This window comes from Prionailurus viverrinus, chromosome B2 (assembly GCF_022837055.1).
Source record: "Prionailurus viverrinus isolate Anna chromosome B2, UM_Priviv_1.0, whole genome shotgun sequence".
NCBI lineage: Eukaryota > Metazoa > Chordata > Mammalia > Carnivora > Felidae > Prionailurus > Prionailurus viverrinus.
Window position 1 is genome coordinate 139,359,172 of NC_062565.1, and position 22,261 is coordinate 139,381,432.

At 38.7% G+C, this 22,261-nt stretch overlaps 2 protein-coding genes and 2 non-coding genes across 6 annotated transcripts in view; 1 reads left to right on the forward strand and 3 right to left on the reverse strand.

Moving 5' to 3' along the window:
- OPRM1 (opioid receptor mu 1) overlaps positions 1-22,261 on the forward strand; it is a 168,367-nt gene that overhangs the window by 106,916 nt on the left and 39,190 nt on the right. The gene's annotated exons all lie outside the window — the stretch shown is intronic.
- IPCEF1 (interaction protein for cytohesin exchange factors 1) overlaps positions 1-22,261 on the reverse strand; it is a 181,890-nt gene that overhangs the window by 14,186 nt on the left and 145,443 nt on the right. For all 3 annotated transcript variants that reach the window (XM_047858607.1, XM_047858608.1, XM_047858609.1), the window contains one exon: positions 16,598-16,970. In XM_047858607.1, coding sequence (XP_047714563.1) covers positions 16,598-16,970 — 373 coding nt within the window. The remainder of the gene's footprint in view (positions 1-16,597; positions 16,971-22,261) is intronic.
- LOC125166978 (U6 spliceosomal RNA) lies at positions 10,501-10,603 on the reverse strand. Its single transcript, XR_007152655.1, has one exon. It is a non-coding gene; the product is annotated as a U6 spliceosomal RNA (small nuclear RNA).
- On the reverse strand, positions 21,662-21,768 carry LOC125166877 (U6 spliceosomal RNA). Its single transcript, XR_007152586.1, has one exon. It is a non-coding gene; the product is annotated as a U6 spliceosomal RNA (small nuclear RNA).

Genomic DNA, 22,261 nt, shown 5'->3' on the forward strand with positions numbered 1-22,261 from the left:
TGGCAAAATTCCTCTCCATCTGTGAATCTGTGAAACAAGTTATCTGCTTCTAAAATACACTGATGGGACAAGCAAACTCTAGCAAACTAATATATAATCTAAAGCTTGAGAACCATTGCTCCTGATAAGTTTTTAATGTCCTTCCTAAAACTGCCCTTTGAGAGAAGGAATCCCCATGTGATATGTGGCTTTGAGCAGATAATGATCATTTCTCACGCTGCCACATACCTCCACCCCCCTTCTTAACCACAACTTGCTAACCTCAGCCCAAATGCTTCCAGTGACGTGACTCTGCATGGGATCTAGTGGGGGACCACATGAGCTAGGCTAAGTCAATGACAGTTCCACACACTGGCCAGAGTCATTGATTCAGGGATAAGCAGATGTCTCAGGTCAGAACAACTGGGGTCAGGAAGACTCAGTTCTGAGACTTGGGTGGGATATCAGGGAATCAATCTCTCTTGTTTTCCTAAACATGTGATAATATGAGCTGGAGGCTTCCACAGATCACCCCAAGAATCATAAGAATTGAGCCAATCTATAGGATACAGCTGAAATATGGATCTTGGTCACTCTACTGGAGCCCTTGCAGTTCTGGAAGCCAATACATTGCCTTCGTTAAGCAACTGTCAGTGTAGTTATCAATCACACACAACTGAAAGGACCCCAAATGATATAGGTTACCCAAAGAAAATCTTCATCTCTGGATATTGCTTTAATACCCACTAGAACTTTGGTCCTTTATTCCTTCATTCCCTGAAAATAATTTTTCAGCAAGATTTCTTTGTCCACAATGTACTTTTTAGTCTCTAGGTGTTTCACGTCTTACTCTGAGAATAAGCTTGATAGAGGGCCATATCAAAGGTATGGCATTAGGAAGAACTGAAACAAAAGAGGCCTCTCCAAAGGGTAGAGAAAAGCATACAATATTAACATAGGAGCTTCAAAATCAAGCAAAATTGATTTAATTTACAGTTTATTTTTGTAAGATTAGACATCTTTAAGCAATAACTTTTCCTCATCTACTACCAGAAAGCCACCACAAGGTGTTGCCAATGTTTTTTTCATAAAATGGAGGGAGGGTAAAGATGTTGAACTAACTTTGCAACTGACGTTAAGTATCGGTCAGTAAACCTCTTTGCTCTCTACCAAAACAGACTCCAAAAAGGGGGGGAATATTCAAAACTGCATTTGAACACAATTAGAACTTCCGGCTCAGACTGTGTGCAGACATCAAAAGTGAGTTTTTCTCAATAAGCACATGAAAAGATGCTCAGCATCATTAGTCATTACAGAGAATCCAAATCACAACCACAATGAGATACTACCTCGCACCTGCCAGGATGACTAAAATCAAAAAGACAGACAAAGTAAGTGTAGAAAAGGATGCGGAGAAGCTGAAACCCTTATACATTACTGGTAAGGATATAAAACGAAGTCACCACTTAAGGAAAAGGTTTGGCACTTCCTCAAAAGCTAAACAAAGAGTTACCATATGACCCGACAATTCCACTCCCAGGTACATACTCAAGAGAATAAAAACGGCATGCTAACACAAACTTGTACCAACTGTTCATAGCAGTACAATTCATCACAGACAAAAGGTGGGAACAGCTTAAATGTTCATCAACTGATGAATGGATAAACCAAATGTGGTATACGCACATAATGGAATATTATTCCGTAATTGAAAGCAACGAAGTACTGATACATATTACAATATAGATGAACCTTGAAAACATTCTGCTAACTAAAAGAAGTCAGTCACAAAAGACCACACACTGTGTCCCATTTACATGAAATGTCAGAACAGGCAAATCCATATAAACAGAATTAGTGGCTGGATGGGGCTGGGGAAGCGACAGGCAGAAATGGGGAACGATAGCCAATGTGTATAGGGGTGTGTGTGTGTGTGTGTGTGTGTGTGTGTGTGTGTGGTATTGAAAAGGTTGTCAAATTCAATTGTGGAGATGGTTGTCCAGCTCTATAGATATACGAAAAAAAACCACTGAACCATTTTTATACATGAATTATATGGTATGTGGAATATATATCAATAAAACTCTGAGAAAGTAGGTTTTTAGGAGATTGTCCTGATAACTGACGATACTTGCACAGCAGGAATACTAAGCATGGTAACAGTCCTGTAGTTAAGCTGTAGATACTAGAAAGTCTCAAGAAAACTGAATTAACAGATATCAGACTCTCAGAGGGGACATTAGGATTGAGGACTCTGGGGCATTTCAGACATACAAGGATACGACAGTTTTTATATGTCCTTTTTTCTACAGCAAGGCAAGTGAGACTCCACTTTGAATAAAGCCTAAACACACAGCTTTCAATGCCACAGGATTTAAGTACTATCTATTTAACAAACTTCAGGAAGTAAACCAAATAAGTATATAACAAAGAAAATAAAAATGGTTTCTTTAAATTTCTCTGTGTTCATGAAGCACCTCAGTTGTACCATTAAAGATGGTGATCGAAAATAAAATTACTTGTGACTAGTACATTACTTCATAATTAAGTCAGGGTAAAATGATTATGTTAAGACCACATATCTAATTCAAAAGATAGGAAACTGGTAAAGCTAAAAATAACTTTAGAAACTTAGAATAAGGTGGTATAAAGTACATTCCCTAAATGAAAAATAAACAGGGCTGCTTTGGATAGTTTTATCATGATTTAATATATTTATATAGATATATTTCATCTTTATGTTAAAATATCAGGAATTATCTTTCTTCCCCACACACATTCCTTTCCCTGACTGAAATTTGGGGGCATTAATCGTGAGCATATGGGTGTGTATGTGTGTGCATTATGGATGAGGTGTCTGTGCGTGGGTAGCGTGTATGTGGTATGTGATGTGTGCAGTGTGTGGGGTAAGTGTGTAGAATGGGGGGTGTGGTATGGGTGTGATGTGTGGGGTCTGTGTGTGGTCTGTAGGTATGAAGGGGGGGGTGTGCATGTGTGTGCGATGCGTGTGCAACTTGATCCTCCAGAAATAAACCCACAGGTAAAGCGGACCTGTTGGGATTACCGAAAGTTAATACAGAATTCCCCTAAAATATGACCAAATAATGTTCAAAAGACACTCTCTATTTGAATTCACTTAGAAACTGAGGTAATAGGAAGCTGCAAGTGTGCTCAGATAAGGCTAAAACTGCTGGGGCAACGGGGAACCTGACAGGTGAATGTTCCTGCTGTGCTCTCACCTCCCAGCCATCCAGCACCCCCTTCTGGGAGGAAACCTGAAACCGAAAGATTAGATGTACATCTGACCTCTAAGAAGCAGATTCCAGAATTGCCCACAAGCATAAGGACAATACAATAACAAATGGTGGCATTAAGAGTCAAGAAAATATCTCTATTGGCTCTTTTGGGTCATAATCTGAGAGATGTACAGCATATCGCTACTCAGGGGACAAACCTATGATCCAACCCCTCCCGTGACCCAGCTGGGAGCTCTGTCTTGTTTTTCCTGCCACTAATGGCTGGTGCTTGGGTCTTCACGGGGCCATAAGATGAACAGCCAATAATAATGGAAGCAGATGATAAACAGGGTTCACGGGACAACTAAAGACACAACAGGTATAAGCACAACAAAATACAACTTACACCTGACCCCAGAGCACAGGTGACTAGTGCTGGTGTGTTAATCCTGTGCCTCGAAGGGGCTACTGCATAAAGTAATGTTTAAAATCTCCCTTTCAGGGGCACCCGGGTGGCTCAGTCGGTTGAGCGCCCAACTTCACCTCAGGTCATGATCTCGCGGTTCGTGGGTTCAAACCCCGCATCAGGGTCTCTGCTGTCAGCACAGAGCATGCTTCAGATCCTCTGTCCCCCTCTCTCCCTGACCTTCCCCTGCACGCTCTCTCTCAAAAATGAATAAACTTTAAAATAAATTCTCCCTTCCATGTTTTCATGTAAATAATTTTCTAAATTATAATTCCATATTAAGAGATATTAGATTATTTGTCTTATTTTAACCAGACTGTAGAAAGAGCAAGGAAAAAGACTGCCGGCAAAGACCGCTGGTCTACCTCACATTGGAAGCAGAAGTCACCTTTATCATCTCCACATCCCTTATCTTTTGCAGCAAAATAAGTGAATTTTTTCTGACAGTCCAGTGTTCACGCAATTGCCAGCCTTCCCCTCAAGAGCTCAGTCCTTCTTACATAAAATAACAGGACTTCAACTCCCTTCACCACATACGGCACTTGACAGTCTATCTCATCCAGCTCACAAGGCTTTGCCAAGGAAGATGATAACTATTTTTATTTTATGGAGGGGGGGAAAAATGGAGAGTCTTGAAAAACAGTAAGTGATCTTTCCAAAATGTAAATCAGCGATGGAATTAAGAACAGAAGTTCAATTCCACACTGTGCAGGCCCGTGAGTTTCTAGACCAGTCTTCTCAAACTTTAATAGGCAAACAATCACCCAGGGCTTCTGTTAAAATGCAGAATCCGACTCAGCCAGTCTAGCATGGCTTTGAGCCTCTCAATTATAAACAAGCTCTCAGGTGATGCTCAAACTGCTGGCCCATGGACTGTGCTCTGTGCAGCAAGGCGAGACTGTCACAAATTTGTCATGCAACCCCAGCTTCAACTCACTGGAAGAGAAAGGGACTCGAGTTACAGGTGAAAAGTAGGGACTCATCCAGAAAGCAGCTCACCTACTTTTTCTCCGGGACCCTTTACACCTGTTAGACTAGCTCAAAATGTCTCAGGGGATCCAACTAGCAAACCCTCTCAACGGAGGTCCAAGTAATGCAGAGATTTAAACTCTAGAAAGAAATAGGATTTTTTTAAAAATAAGATCTTTCTTGGTGACATCAGCAGATGAGACAAAAAAACATCTTAACTAATGGTTAGAAGTTTGCTCCTTTCCAAGATTATGCCAGATGAATGCACTGCTCTCTCCCCATCCTCCCACTTTTCCCGGCCTATTGTCTGCCTCTGACAGGACAGGCAGGCTCCTGGAGGCCCAGAATTTGGCTGTCGAGAACACCGTATGCAGATTATCCCTTTAAATGCAGTATTTTCAACTTTGCCTCCCCCACTATCTTATTTTTGGTGTTTCCTTGTGCTTTCTAGAGTGTGGTTTTTATTTTTCTATTTGGAACATACGTGCTCCAGGAAATTCATATGCCATATTTCATATCAGAATTTGAAAGCAAGCCTGTTTGAGACTGAAAAAGTTTATATGATGTCTCAAGGAAGACAATGTTAGCTCCCCACCACGAAATGCCTGGAAAGGTTTATGTAGAAAACGGTATTCCCTGCTTCATGCGCTATGTTCCACTATGTTCCAAGTGTTTGAGCTAGGCCATGGAAGACACTTGTTACAAAGAGAGCAACTACATGCTTCTTTTGACATTATGTGTAGCTATTAAGACTGCAAACGTTATTTAACAGAACACCTATCGATGCGAACAGATTCAAAAACTTTCATAGGCTTCTTCTAATTAGTGATTCTGACAACTCTACATCATAGCAAAAGACTTAAAATAACACTGACAGACAAATTTGAATTATGTAACTAAGATACATCTGGATAACTCATTTTAACAGTAAGGACACTGCTAACCAAGAACATTACCATGGTATAATTTTGAGAGACAGACTGCCTATTTCCACAGCTGTTGCTGCTGGTGGAGACAGCCATCATGTATTGAGTTTTTAGTATGTAAAAGGCACTATATTACCTACTATGCCAACATTATCTCATTAACTTTGTAAGGACCCTATGAAAAAAAACATTAGCCCTGATATGAAGGACTGTCAAGATATAAAAACTCTGACCAAAGCCACAAAGAGACAAACATAGGTTATGACCCCAAATTCATAGCCTGAAACACTATGCTAGGCTAAATATATTTCATGAACTTCCTTTTGAATAAAGCCCAATGAAGAAAGATTTCAAATGAGGCAATATACAGTCAATGAGATGACAGCCATCTGGACCAGGCAGACCAAGGCTCAGATCCCTGGTCCCACTATTCTGTCTTCCAAGGGAAAATTCCCCACCCAGAGCCTCTGTCTCTGAGGTAGTAGCCAGGATTTAAACAGCTAACACTGTTCTCACAGGGCCACAGGGCACCAGACCAGGAAATTCCTAAGCTGCTCAGCAATGTAGGAGACAGGCTGTATAATCAGATTCTCTGCTCAGGCATTTGAACTGAGCACCTGGGGATAATCCAGTTCCAATCAGGAGCCCGAAGCTGAATCATGGTTATGGTAGTCTGGTTCTGTGTACAATAAAGAGAAAAGCATAGACATGGAGAAAAGAACATTGGAAGAAGGCGAGTTAGGAAAGAGGTGGTTAAAACAAAACAAAACAAAAACGATCGCAGGTGAGATAAATTTTTAAATAGAGAAATCAGACTGGGAAAGAGCATCCAAGTAGAAAACGAGTATTTTTACTTGTCCCCTTCAAAGCCTCTCACCTTTTCTTCTCTTGGGTATGTGATGTTTCTATTAAGTTAGGTGACTCAATACTCTTTTACCCTATTTTGCTTTTATTGAAAAGACAAACCTAGTTTACTGGGTGATCTTTAATGTTGTTCTTTTTTATTATTATAGCATCTTGTGGCAGTGATTTTTAGAAATAATCTTAAGATTGAGTCCATGTAGCTCTACATTCTTGAAACAAATATTCCATTTATTTCTGAAATGTATTCTTCCAATCATAAGAGCACTCAGGATTAGGTGAAATACTTAAAGCAGACATCAAATTTTTATATCTGCTCACATCCTAAGAAAACAAAACATATTGGCATGCACACAAAAAAGGCATTTCCTTGGGTTTTTTTTCTTTTTTAAATACATTTGCAAGGTAGAGGTTGAATGGGAAATAAAAGGGGAAAATAGCTGGAAATTGCCTAAAATCAAGGATATAAATCCAGTGTACCATAGGTAAATATGTCAACCTTGGCTCCAAAAACTGCAGAGCCCATCAACCATGTGGATCCATGATGGAGACAAGTGAGCACAAAATACAAAAATGGGAGGGCAGTGGGGCAAGATTAAAGAAGTTACCCTATTCTAATTTCACTAAGCAAAACTGAAGGTTTGGAGCAGATAAATGCTCTTACCTTTTTTAAGATGGAGCTCTCTTTTCTTTATCTCGATGATTACAGTCTAGCGTGATCTATAATTACTTGTATAACATCCTTCTTTTGGCCTTAGAGGAAATCCACAGTGTACATATTTAGAGTTATGTATTTAAATATGGAGTTAAATCCCTCCCAGCAAACATTTTCCCAGGAAATGATACCAATTCTAAAGAACTGCAATTACACTTAGTTATACAAGAGACTGAATGTGCTGGAAAACTTATAACTCAACCTTCATTCCACTTTTTCCCTTCCACTTCTGATCCATTCATTTACCCAATTCATCAAATACTCTTTGAATGTTCACTCTGTGCTAAGGCAGTGCATTTTAGAGACTAGGGATAGACTAGGCAAGAATCTTTTATGAATTTTATATTCTTATATTTTATGTGCACAATATACCCCACATGTATAATTTTTTCTGACCCCCTGCTCCCCACCCACCACCACTCCATTGCTACCAACTTAGACCAGACCACCATCATTTCACTGTTTGCATATTTCAACAACTACATACGGGGTGTACTGCAGCTTCTAATATGCATTTTCCATATAATGAAGTAATTTTTTTAAAACTTAAGCCACACCCATAACACTCCCTAGGTTCAGTTCCTCCAAAATCATCCCATTGCACTTAGAACAAAATCCAAACACCTTACAGGACCCACTAGTCGTCACATAAGCCAGCTGCTGTTGACTTCTCCAATCCCTTCCTATGCTTCCCCTGCTCACTCTGTTCCAGTCACACTGGATTTCTTTCTGTTTCTTGAACCACAAAATTTATTCTATTGCTAGAGCCCTTGAATTTTATTTTCTCTCTGTCTGGGGCACTTTGCCAGATAGGTTCCTTTGTCCCATTTGGCTTTCAGATCACCTCTTCAGGGAGATCCTCCCCGACCAGTCATCTAAATCAAGGTCCTTCCTCCAACCCTATACACTCCTACTTCATTTCCTGAATATAACTTATTCATCACCTGAAATTATCTTCTTATATTTACCTAATTATCTCCCTACCCTGCCATGATAGACATATTCATGAGATTGTAAATTCTACCCAAGAGGACTACTGTCTTTATTATAATTCACTAAGTACTTCCAAAGGCCAATTGTGCCAGGAGGACAGTAGGTTCTCAACAAATATTTGTTAAGCATTATTTGGCCAAAATTTTCATTCTTGATCTCATTATTATCCCCTTCACCTATCCTTCAATTAAATAAACACAATAAGCTAATTTTGGAATTGGATTCTTAAAAACTCAGTAAGTAAATTATACCTACTAAATTCCAAGTATCTAAATAGGCCAAAAGTAAAAATATTTTTCAGCTAGTTAAGCAAAAAAAAAAGAGAGGACACAAGTCACCAACATCAGAAATGAAAAAGGAGGACATCACTATAGATCTCACTGGACACCAAACAGATAATGAAGAAACACTATGAACAACTCTTATGTCCACAAATTCGATAACCTAGGTGAAATGGACTAGTCCCCTGAAAGATACAATCTATCATAACTAACATGAGAATAAATAGTTAATATGAATAGACCTGTCTCTATTTTTAAAATTGAAATAATAATTAATAACCTTCTGAAACAGCACAGGCCCAGATGGATTCATTGGTGAATCTACCAAACATTTAAGGAACAAATTATGCCAATTCTCTACAATTTCTTTCAGAAGATAGAAGCAAGCAGATGGAATACTTCCTGACTCATTCTGTGAGGCCAGATTTACTCTCATACCAAAACCAAATACATTATAAAAAAGAAGACTACAGACCAACATGCCTCATGAACATAAGATATAAAAGTCCTCAACAAAATATGAGCGAATTGAACCCAACAAAGTATAAAAAGAATTATATAACACAATCAAATGGGATTTATCCCAGGTACGTGGGGCTAATTCAATATCCAAAAATTAATGTAATCCATCACATCAACAGATTAAAAAGGGGGGAAAAATCACATGATCCTATCAACATGTATTTAAAAAAAGCACTTCAAAAATCTATGACCCATTTATGATTAAGAAAAAACTCTCAATAAAAAGGAAGTGAAATTTCTCAACTTGATATAGAAGATCTACAAAAAACCTACAGCTAACTTCATAAATGGTGAGTAACTTGAAGTTTTCCCACTAAGATCAGTAACAAGGCCAGGATTTCCCTTCTCACCACTCCTTTTCAACACTGTACTGAAAGTCCTAGCTAATGCAACACAAGGAAAGGAAATAAAAGATGTAAATATTGGGATAGAAGAAATAAAACTTTGTTTGCAAATTATATTACATGACATTCTGAAAAGGCAAAACTGAAGATAGTAAAAAAGATCGGTGACTGCCCATGAGGTAAGGATAGTGAGGGGTGGATAGGTGGGGTACAGAAGATTCTTGTAGCAGTGAAAATACTGTATATGATACCACAGTGATGGATACATGTCATTATACATTTGTCCAAACCCATAGAATGCACAACCAAGAGGGAACCCTAACATAAACTATGAACTTTGGCTGATAATGATGTGTCAATGTGGGCTTGTCAGATGTAACAATATCCTACTTTGGTGGAGGTAATGTTGATAATGGAGGAGACTATGCATGTGTAGGGATGGGGCCAGATGGGAAATCTCAGTATGTTCTGCTCAATTTTGGTCTGAACCTAAAATTGCTTTAAAAAAAGATATAAGTCTACTAAAAAAATATTTTTCAATCTTATACTTACTATAGTTTGTGTAGTTTGAGGAAGATAGAACCTTATTTGCTTTGGCTTTAATTAGGAAAGCATAACATTGTAAGGAGAAAAATTAGAAATTAACAACAGAAGGATAGTGCAGGAATAGATCTCAAAGGCTTAAGATATTATCCTGATGATAAGGTCTGCCTGGAAAACTGACCTTCGATTTGCCCAAGCTGCAAATTCAGACACGTGCTGGTATCATCACAGTTTCTTGCTATTGCTAAGTAGAGAGAAATGTATTCAAGGGTCTCCAGAATAGCAAAAATGGGCTAGGAATATAATTATAAAGACAAAAAATGAATCTGAGACCATGAGGTAAGAAGCATTTCAAAGAACTACCAAGGATTCTTCCCAGAGCAAATAGTATAAATGGCAGGTATATGTTCTCAAGAAGACATGTAGATCAGGGGAAGTCATGTTCAGCACTGTGCAAACATATCCCTAAGAGAGATTACCACAGCCATTGTCATTAAGAAACCTACCATCTTTTTCTATAAAGACCATGGTTCCTCAAATTATGTCACTGACCTTTTGTCACTGATCTTTTGTGAATCCCATCCAGACAGCCAAAAACATATTCACTTTGAAATTTTCAAAAATATTTTGTGTGTGCATAAGTTTTTATTTTAATTCTGGTCAACAAAAATATGGAACGTTTCATGAATTTATGCGCCATCCCTGTGCAGGGATCATACTAATCTTCTCTGTATTGTTCCAAGTTTAGTATATGTGCTGCTGAAGCACTCACTCTGAATTTTAAAAGCACTCTTCTAAAAATATGTTTGGTTGCAGAAGAAATTAAGTTAAATTACTCTTAAAATGGACTGTTTGCAAATAGCCAACAGTGAAAGTACTACATTACACAAACCGCATGGTCTAGTCAAAGAGGTACTCAGGACCTGCATATATTTACTAGGAAAAAAGACGTGAAAGTGAACCAACTAGGCAGTTAACTTAAGGAGCTAGCAAAGGTCAAACAAAATAATTCTAAATAAAATTAAAAGAAAACTCGTAAAGATAAAGCAGAATTTAATTAACTGGGTAATAAAAATAATATGCAATCAATAATGCCAAAGACTTTTTTAAAGTAATAGAGCAAATAAACTTCAGGAAAATTCCGATCACACAAGTAACAAAAAGAAATGAAGCATAACTATTAGAGAGGACCAGCTAAAGTGGTCATCACATAAAGATAGGATAATTTATCTAGAAACAAAACAACTTCCAACTGTAAGGTAGGGAGACTAGTGTAAGACAAACATGTAATTAAAAACCTTCTATTTCCACAACAGCAATAATAATTATTTTAAAAATGGAATAAAAGGACTCCATTCACAAATGCAAGAAAAATTATAAAAGGTCTAAGAACAAACTCAGTAAGATATATGCTAGACTTATAAGAAAAACACTGTACTTAAAATCATAAAATGACCTGAATGGAGAAATATACCATGTTCATAGATGAAATGCCTCGATGATTTAAAGGTAGCAAATTAATCTAAAAAGGCCAAGAAAAAAAATTTTTTTTTTAATTTTTTTTTCAAACGTTTTTTATTTATTTTTGGGACAGAGAGAGACAGAACAGGAACGGGGGAGGGGCAGAGAGAGAGGGAGACACAGAATCAGAAACAGGCTCCAGGCTCTGAGCCATCAGCCCAGAGCCCGACGCGGGGCTCGAACTCACGGACCGCAAGATCGTGACCTGGCTGAAGTCGGATGCTTAACCGACTGCGCCACCCAGGCGCCCCCAAGAAAATTTTAATCAAAATCCAAATGTGATTTTTTAAATTAAACTTGAAAATTAAATCCAAAAATTTACCTGGAAGATCATGCAAAGGAGAGTAATGTTCTACTGAATAATAAAGCATGCTATAAAGGGAGAATCTAACTCCTCTACCATCAAAGCAGAAGATAAAACATCAGTAAAAGACTAGAGAGCTGCAGAAATAAGCCTAGAGAGAGAGAGACATAGATTCATGATTTATCCTATCATAAATATTTATCCCTATTTTGGGATCACTTCTCAAATTATAGTTCAAAAAATGGGATCCCTGGGAAATCCAGGGACCGAATTAAGTAATAGAGATACAAAGAGCAAGCGCTCTTCACCTTGACAGGCATACTATAGAAACCCTTTAGTTTCTCCTTTGCTTCCCATTTCCACTGCCACCCCAGCTACTCTAGAAGTTTCCCCACTCTTCCAATTTCCTGTGTCCCCTTATATGTGTCTACCCCACATTCTAAAGTAGACATAATTTTTCTAAGGTATTGTTTTCATTATATGAGTACGCTGACCAGAAACAATCATCCACGATCTACTGAAATAAATTAACGACCAGCCCAGCATTCAACATCATCCAAATTTCTTTTCCATCCCTCTTTCTTACGGCCCCCCTCTCTGTGTACAGACCCTCCCACCTGGATCACAGATTACTTAGATGTGACCTTCTCTGTTTCGAACGCCTGCTCTCCTTTAAATCCCTCAGGTACCTTCTATCTCTCTGTGGCACTTACTTTGCTTTCTTTTGTTAAATAAGTCTTATTCCTCCCACTCTCCCCATCAGATGTTAAAATTTTTAGGCCAGAAGTTTTATCTTCTTTGTCTGTGTCTTCCTGGTAGGACACGGTCATGAGTACATGTTAGGTAGTCAAAAAAATAAGGCTAAATTGAATGGACTTCAGTATCCAACGTTTTTTTAATTATCCTCTTGCTTCCTAAAGAGACATGCCACATCATTTCTACAGCAACATCTGAAGTAGCTAACTAAAATAATGTAGCATCCATCCTGTCTGCACTCAGATTGTGTAAAAATTTTGGTAATGTTTACTAACTCTTAAAATCTGGTTCATTTATGTCCCATTCTTGAAATGTCATGCATGCTCTAGTATGCCTGTCTCTTCACTAAAAATTCTTTTAAGTCAACATGATGCCCAGATTGATTCTGACTGGCCTTTTACTTGACCATTTATTTACATAAATTGAGCGTTAGTCTTATTAGTGGTTATTCAGCTTTTCAGCATCCAGGGTGTGGTCACTCCATACCCTTTATGTAAGCATACATAAAATCATCTCCACATTGTCAGCATAAAGTAAATAGAGACATACATGTGAGTCATTATCACAGAGGCATAAGTACCAGGCCAAGTAACCTCTCACAAAAGAAGGAAACGATACAGTGTAAAACCAAGCTGAGAGGACTATTCCACTGACCCCATCACCTCTTTTCCCACTGTGCTTTGTGGAAAGACTCTGTGAGGAATCTGGATAGCTCTGGAACTCTGGAACTCCCAAAGCAGAAAGGCAGTAGGATGCAATTAACACCCTGCATTTTTTTATTAGCTCACACCACAGGGAAGAGATGTCTAAAAAGCCACTTAAATTCAGTATAAAATTCTAGCAACCACAATTGTAATTGCCTAACTGCAAAATATTTCTCTCATTGTCAAAATTAAAGAAGGCTGTAATGCACGCTGTCAGCTTGTTTCAGGACGCAGTAACCTAGAAGAATCTTTTCTAGGATACAAGCCTCATTCTCCAGCAAATACATCTTGAGACTGCGACTTAATCTAAAATCCTAACTCCTGTTTTGGACTGTGTTGACATTCCAATCCCTGTCATAAAAACACCCTGAACAATATTTCAGACACAGGAACTTCAGGGCTTTTCCTTTTTTAATTGGCAGCTAAAAAGAATAATTTTTAGAAGCCACAGAAGTGAAAAGCTACCTTATTCTCCAACACACACGTTAAAAAAAAAAAAAAGCATAATATGCAGACTGATTACTCAACAGCAAATCATCACAAACGCAAAAAAAGACCTGGTCTCTGTTTCCATAGCAATGACTTTATGTGGTTTAACTCTTCTGGGAATTTAACCAAATCCCCAGCAGCAGGGGAAGATCATCAGCAAAAATTTTGTAACATATGGCAACTGCCAACACATCGGTGAGGGAAAAATACTTTTATTTTCTCCTCCTTTCTACTGAGAGGAATACCTTCATGTCAAGCAGTCTGAGGAAGCACAGAGATTTTGTCAGTCAATCTGCACTTAACTCAAAATTTAAAAATACCAGGTTTCTTCTTCCTTAGACTAAAAGAGACATTGGTCCCCAGCCAGCTCTGCAGCCCCTGCACTCCCAGAATGACATGGACAAGAGCTGCGTGCATCTTCTCATGACTCACAGGTTATTTGTCCTAAAGAAAAACTTAATCCGCAGGGTCATCTCTTAGCAAAGAATGCAAATGGAATTTTATTCTCTATTTTGCTTTTAAAGCCATCCTCATTTGGGGATGGTGTGTGTGTGTGTGTGTGCGTGTGTGCGTGTGCGTGTGTGTGTGTGTGTGTGTGTGAGTGTGTGTGTAAGAGAGACAGAGAGAGCACGCGTGCACGTGTGCATACATGACAGGTTTTAGTTCTACGCATGGCCCCATGAGTAAAGTAAGGGTTTTCACCTAGAAAATAATAGATGTGCTACTTTGCATGATTTTCTTTAGTTCAAGCAGCCTTGTATCTGGAAGCCTCTTCCAAGTATCAAGTTAGAGGCCATCCAGTTCAAGATACTTAAATCCTCTCTTCGGCGTATCTTTGTAAGAAGAAAAATTGTGATCAATAGGTGATATGCAATTAAAACCCAATGAAAATGGTTGTCTCAGAATGAGGAAAAACCTCCAATGACAAGGAATGCACTACTTTCCAAGAAACCCATTCAATTTTGAACTGTTTTCAACATAAAAAGGAAGCTTATTTTTTTATTTTTTTTTAGAGAGGGGGGCACACGTGCATGCAAGCTGGGTTGGGGCTGGGGAGGAAGAGGAGCAGAGAGCGAGAGAATCTTAAGCAGGCTCCACACTCTGCACAGAGCCCCACGCGGGCTTGATCCCATGACTCTGGATCATGATCTGAACTAAAATCAAGACTCTCAACCAACTGAGTCACCCAGCTGCCCCAATTAAAAAGAAGTTTCTTACGCTGCATTTCAAACTACCTCCTTTTTACTTGCGCCACTAGCCACACAATCTGCATCGGTTTTTACTTCCAAGGAGACAGAGATTACGCCCAACATTTCTTCTACACAACAGCACCTCTGAAACCAGAGGCCAGCTGTGTCTACTGTTTTCCATTCTTCAGAGGTCACTTGTGACTCCCCCTATACTCCTCATTGTTGTTTCCATTCTCTTCCTTGTCCCACTTCCTTCGCCTATAGACACAGGCGTAATTTCATAGGAGTAAGACATAGGAGTAATTTCACCAATTACTTCATTCACTCCACTTTTTCAAATGTAAAGTAGATCACAGGCCTAAAATTAGGGGTATTAAGCAAAAAATGCCATGAGTAGCCAGGCAGGTAACTCAACTGCGTGAAGTATTTGGATAAGGCCACATGCAGTGGTGACAACCGTGGTGACTGGGCAAGTGGAGTCCCCAGCCTGAGCGTTCCAATTTGTGTATTTCAAAATACTGTGTACACATACACACATACACACACAACTGGGCCTGCAGTTGTGATACTTGGCTCAAATTACCCTGACACCAAACATTAAATTAATGGGTATTATCTGGAGATTTGAGGACTGAAAGAAACTTTCCCTGATCAGGCTAGGGAAGAGGGGAGAGCAGCCATCTGTGTTTTCGGGCCACTCTAGAAATGTTATCCTGAGAATTTCACTGGTCAACTTTTTCTCACCAGTACACTGAAAAAAATACAAACCAAACAACATTCTCTCATTGCTCAGTATCTTTTGATCAGGTAAGCTTGTTTTATACCTGAATAAATAAATAAGGTACAGACTATCCAAAAAGATGCATCATGATTGAAAACAAAACAAACAAACAAAAAAGCTTGTCTGAACAAAAGATAAAGACCAATTATCACAGAGTATTAAGGAAGTTCACATTATAGGGACGCCTGGGTGGCTCAGTCAGTTAAGCATCTGACTTCGGCTCAGGTCATGATCTCACAGTTTGTGAGTTCAAGGCCCACGTCGGGCTCTGTGCTGAGCGTTCAGAACCCGGAACCTGCTTCAGATTCTGTGTCTCCCTCCCTCACTGCCCCTCCCCTGCTTGCATTCTGTATCTCTCTCTCAAAAATAAAATAACCATTAAATTTTTTTTTAAAAAAAGAAAGTTTGCATTATTAATCTCTATACTCCATTAACTCTTTCCTTTGCTAAGACTTAAATTATTTTATTTCAAAAGCATAAACTGTGCTCACCTTTGTGTTTGAAAGTTCTAGTGCTGCCTTCCAAAGTGCATGAAAGTTGTCTGTCTTCCTTTCAACCACACGAGCACCTTCAGAAGCCAACCAGCAAGGACCCAGACCTTGACTATGGTCATGGTCCAGGGAAGGTGATGGCTCTCCATTTGTTTGGAGCCACAAAGACAATGTTATAAGTATCAATTTACAAAATCCTGATCTAATCACCACAGGCTCCAGAGCATAGGACATGGGACCAAAAAGGAGTCAAGGGTTTTCTCAGATTGGTGGGAAATCGCATGTCTCATACCTGTAAGCATTTGGCCAGTAACACTTACAGTGGGTGATTAATGGCCTTGAAGCTGGAATCTTCCACATACACTCCTTTTCAGAAGTAACCCCTGCGCTTAGCCCCATCTGACTGTTTAATTATTGAATTATCATTCATGCCTTTAAATGTTCTTTTTACGAATTAACCTTCGAGTTCCACATCTATACACAAATATTCGCTCTCTAGAGAAGAGTAAACAACATCTTGGTTTACCTCTGTCTGCCATCTTTGATCCAGTGGGCTTGTCTGGGACAGTAAGATGGTCCAGGTTGCTACTCAATGAAGAAGTGTCATCACTAGACAAAGAGTTCAAAAATTCACTTTCTGATGTGGCACAGCTGTTTTCCAGGGCTTTGCGACTGTTTGCCTCTGAGGGTGCAGGTGAGTGAACATTCACGGCAAGTGTTATAGACTGTCCCTCATCGTCAGCAGCAGCAGAACTATTAACTATGTCAATCCAGGACTGTCTTTCTCTAGATAAGGAGGAGGCCAAACTGCTGTGTGTCTTTTCTGTATTTTCCAAGGAAGAGGAAGAACGTGACGTGTCCCTCAGTTTGGGTGAAGATGAAGATGCCTGCTGTGTAGCCTGTTTCACAAAAAAAAACAAAAGTGAATAAAATAAATCATGATTCAACCAGCATTCTCTACTCTCCATTCTCAGTGAAGGTACCCCAGTGTGTCAAAAACAAATTATTAGTAACAAATCATTTTAAAAAACCATTCACACGTTTTGGGTTTTGTTTTTTGTTTTTTTTTCATTTGTCTTACCAACTATGATTCAGAATAAAAGCTTTTTTGTTCTTGTATTTAAAACCCCCCTTTCTGATACAGGAGTGCTGATGCATAGGGGCACTTGTACCCCAATGTTTATAGCAGCACTTTCAACAATAGCCAAACTACAGAAAGAGCCTAAATGTCCATCAACTGATGAATGGATAAAGGAATTGTGGTTTATACACACAATGGAATACTACTTGGCAATGAGAAAGAATGAAATATGGCCTTTTGCAGCAACGTGGATGGAACTGGAGAGTGTGATGCTAAGTGAAATAAGTCATACAGAGAAAGACAGATACCATATGTGTTCACTCTTATGTGGATCCTGAGAAACTTACCAGAAGACAATGGGGAGGGAAGAAAAAAAAAAAAAGAGGTTAGAGAGGGAGGGAGCCAAACCATAGGAGACTCTTAAAAACTGAGAATAAACTGAAGGTTGATGGGGGGTGGGAGGGAGGGGAAAGTGGGTGATGGGTACTGAGGAGGGCACCTATTGGGATGAGCACTGGGTGTTGTATGGAAACCAATCTGATAGTAAATTTCATCTTAATAAAAAAAATTAAAATAACCCCCCCTTTTTATTCAAACAGCTGAAGACACCACATTTAACTTTATATCTCGGTGATAAAGAAATAGCTGCGTTGACCTTGCACAAGACATTCATTCTCAGACTTCATGTGAGGATTATTAGTACAATCCCTTTTTGTTCTGTTTAAGTTTGCTATAAGGGAAAAATTACAATTTTTAAGCATCGTCATTATTTAATTTGAAGACTCTTTAACAGATCACAGCAAAGTTCATTATGAAACTGTTACAAAGACTTGATAAAATACACTGACAGATAATTCATCTGTTTGTATTCTGTATTTCCATTAGTTGCCAAAAGGAGTGGGGTTAAGATTAAATTTTTTTTAATTTTTTTAATCTTGATTTATTTTTGAGAGATAGTGTGTGAGCAGGGAGGAGCAGAGAGAGAGGGAGATACAGAATCTGAAGCAGGCTCCAGGCTCTGAGCTGTCAGCACAGAGCCTGACATGGGGCTTGAACTCATGAACTGTGAGATCATGACCTGAGCCGAAGTCGGATGCTTAACCAACTGAGCCACCCAGGCGCCCCAAAATTAAATTTAAATTTAAATTCCATCCTACTACTTATGGATCTACAGCCCATGTTTAACTAACATGCTGGGGGTTCAGTTGTATGCTGTAATGTCTTCTTAAAGAAGATATTAAAAAAAACTAAACTAGTTTAAAAAAAGAATCGAAAGAAAAATGTATGATATTTATATCCATGTGACAAGAACCAAGAACTATGATGCCATTTTCCAAAACCGATTTGTAGAACTCTGAATTCTCTGTTTTAGGATCTGAAAGATCTCCATGACACAATTTACCCTATCTTCAATGCTCCCTAGAAATGTAAAAAGCCTCTTTGGGGAATTCTTTGAAATATTGAAGGATATTTTGAGCAAAGAGTAGATTGTAATCTATCACTCTATTCTCACTGATTGAGCAACAAGTCTTGACAAAGGTAATTAAGAAAAAGAATTCACAGAAAGAAAAGTTTCAGCAAAAGCAGACGCCAGACAGGAAGCAAAATACTGAGTGAAGACCATGGATGTAGACAAAGTACATATATTTAAGCCCTCCAATATCATGGAGAGTCACATTCTTTAGTACATGCCCAGCAACCACTCATAACTACATAGATGAAATCACGTTAACTCACTAGCTCTTTAATAATTTAAAACCTTTAATAAACTTTCACCAAAAAAGACAAGAATCCATTTGCAAGCTCTTCATTCATTAAAAAGAAACCAAAAACTGTACCTAGACTATGAGAAGTGGGTTGATGATATAGGATCTTCTGAAAGCAGATCCTAACACACAATGCAAGAGTGAATAACATTCTTTGGCAAAATGCTCATCTGTCCACGGAGAAAACATCAACGCAGCATCGCCAATCACTGCGTTGGAAAGGACTCCATTTATTCTGAGATTTTATCCTTGATTCATTTTGATGGTAAAATATATGCCTTCCTTTTTGGAAAATGGTGATGGTAGATATTAGTTTTGTCTTTTTTAAGTTTTTTTTTAATGTCCTACATAGCTAAATAAAGATCTGGCAACCATATGTTGTTCCTTCATTTTTAATTTTATTGGTCAATAGAATCCAAAAATCTAGACAACAGAGACAACAGTGCTCTATGGGTCACCCTGTATCTCCAATGGCAGATGAGACAGAAAAGGCATCTTATAGTTCAGTTTTATTATGTCATCCTGTGGGACACTATGTCAATCTCAAGCATTCAAAAGTCCAAAGAAGTGGTAGGAAAAAAAATTGCTAGTGAGAAGCCAGAGAACAAACTAGGATTTTCTCCCCCAAATCTCAGAATCATTGCAAAATTCAGAATGGTTGATTTTGTTCCCAACCAGTACGTCCCCAAGAATATATTGGGGACATTTTGCAGATTCTAAACTCTGTGTTCTGATGGGAACAGCCAGTATTTACCCACCGTGTGCCCAATTTGCTGAATACTAGACATACGTTGTCAAACAATAGATAGATCCACTTTTTAGTAGCATGACATTAAAATAGCCAGTTGAGATATTAACTCACCACGTACATCTTATTAGCAATGTATTTGCACAGACATAAAACTTTCCATTCAAGAATGTGTCAGTGAGTTGGGGAATCGGTTGCCTTAAATCACGGAGACGATTTAACAACTAAAAGATCAAAGATTTGCAATTCACTAAATAAAACCTTAGTTATCTAGAGGAGAGAGTGCATACCGCCACCCCCCAAGCTGTCGAATAAATGCCAAGACTGGTTTACTCATTAGAATGAGCTACAAAATACATATTAACAAAAATACCATTCAGGCCCAGTCCTGACATGTTCCCCTATTGTGAGCTATTTTAGTAAAACTTGGCTTTGGTGGAGTCAGCCTCCTTTTTTTTTTTTTTTTTTTTTTCCAACATTTATTTATTTTTGAGACAGAGAGAGACAGAGCATGAACGGGGGAGGGGCAGAGAGAGAGGGAGACACAGAATCGGAAACAGGCTCCAGGCTCTGAGCCATCAGCCCAGAGCCCGACACGGGGCTCGAACTCACAGACCGCGAGATCGTGACCTGGCTGAAGTCGGACGCCCAACCGACTGCGCCACCCAGGCGCCCCTCAGCCTCCTTTTCTGAAAAGAGAGCATGTGCAAGCTTTTCCTGTTGCCCTTGCGGATACTACTGTAATTTGATTATAGCAAATGGGCTGTTTAAGCAAAAGCCTGCACACATCACTGCTGTGGCACTTTCCATAAACTTTTTTGGACCTCAAGGAAAGGTCCTTGAGGACCAAGGAAAGACATGTTCATTGAACATCAGAAACTTTGGGGAAGTATATTCCTTTTTGAGGTACTACTCCCAACACACACAACTCAAATGCTTTCAATCCACTGTCTTTGCTCTTGCTCCATGTAACAACTACAAAATTGATTTTTAAAGGGAGAAAAGAGTGAGCAAGGGGAAAAAAGGAAGAACAAGAGAGAAGGGAAAAGAAAATGAGAAAAAAAAACGATGTGTATCAGGTCAGAACGAGTTTTTGTCAGAAGAGAGATGAACAAAATATGAATCAACGTGAACCTGGAATGCTGTGACAGAGGAAGGAACATGAAAATGTACTTTATAAATAGATACTGTGGTGCTACATCATGCTTCCGTATTTCTACCATTCTGTAGGAACCAAAAGCCACAAGTCAAACAGAGAACATTTAGCTCAGTGCCTTCTATGAACCATCCATGTACTATACTCATAAAACTTCTCACAGCAAATCAAATGAAGGTAGAAAGAAACGACAGTCTCTCCTCTTCACCCCACCCCTGTGTGATGAACACGCGCCCATCCTTCAGTATCAGTTCAAGGACTGGCTCCACATCCTTCGGTGGCCTCAGAGCAAGATGGCTACCTCTGCCTGGTGCTCCCGGGCTTACTTCTGTCACACCAGGCGGAATGTCAGTTTATTTGTCAACTCATACCGTAACCACCGATTGACTTGTTCATCTTTTTTTTGGTGAGCGACTTGAGAATAGGCCGTTTTGTAGTTATTTTTGCATCTCTGTGTTTTACATCTATACGTGACCCACAGTTGCTAACAAATTAATACCATTACAAAGTGGTCTAGAAGAAAAACAGCCCAGAACAGTTCAGCCTCTTTCTGAGGAGCACCCTGAAATTCTCTGCAGAATTGCTACAAAGGATTTACCTTAATCCCAGGATCTATGGTGACTGTTATTGACTGCACTGCAAACACCCCCACAAGATGTTCTCATAATCTTAAAATTATTGTGTTATCTATTAGAAGTTAATAATTGCATGGTGGTTCACTCATTTCAGAACATTTGGGTTTTAAATATTTTACTTTTAAATGAGAAAATTAAAGACATTTTAAAAATCTAAGTTTTAATGAAGAGACTATATATAACTAAATTAAAAAGTCAATACTGCTTTTTCTCATATTCTTCACAAATTTGCGCATCATCCTTGCACAGGGGCCATGCTAATCTTCTCTGTGCCATTCCTATTTTATGATATGTGCTGCCGAAGCCAGCACAATTTTTCCCATTTTCTGTAGATTATTTTTATTTAAATTCCAGTTAGTTAACATACATTGTAATATTAGCTTCAGGTGTAGAATTCAGTGATTCAATACTTACATAGTTTTATTTATCAAAGAAGCTTAGTTCAAATGCTCATCAGCTCTACAATATTTTTCTTTGAATTGTTTAAAAACACAAATTTGACATAGGGAAAAATAGTCTGAGACAGCCACCAAAAGCCTGTAATTAGGAAGACGTGAGTCAGCCTATAAATTTTAAGCAACATTAGTCAAAGTATATTTAAAACAAAAAGAAAGAAAATACAGGAATTACTTAGGACTAAACATAATAAAATCAAGTGAGAAAAAAAAGAATGTATACAGGGTTTCTTTTCTTTTATTGGCCACATGAATAAAAACAGATCAGTCAATTGCTGCTAAACCCTAGGAAGTATTGTTTGTATTTCTACCGTATCCTAGCAGGAAGCATTTCTCTGAAAGCTCAAAG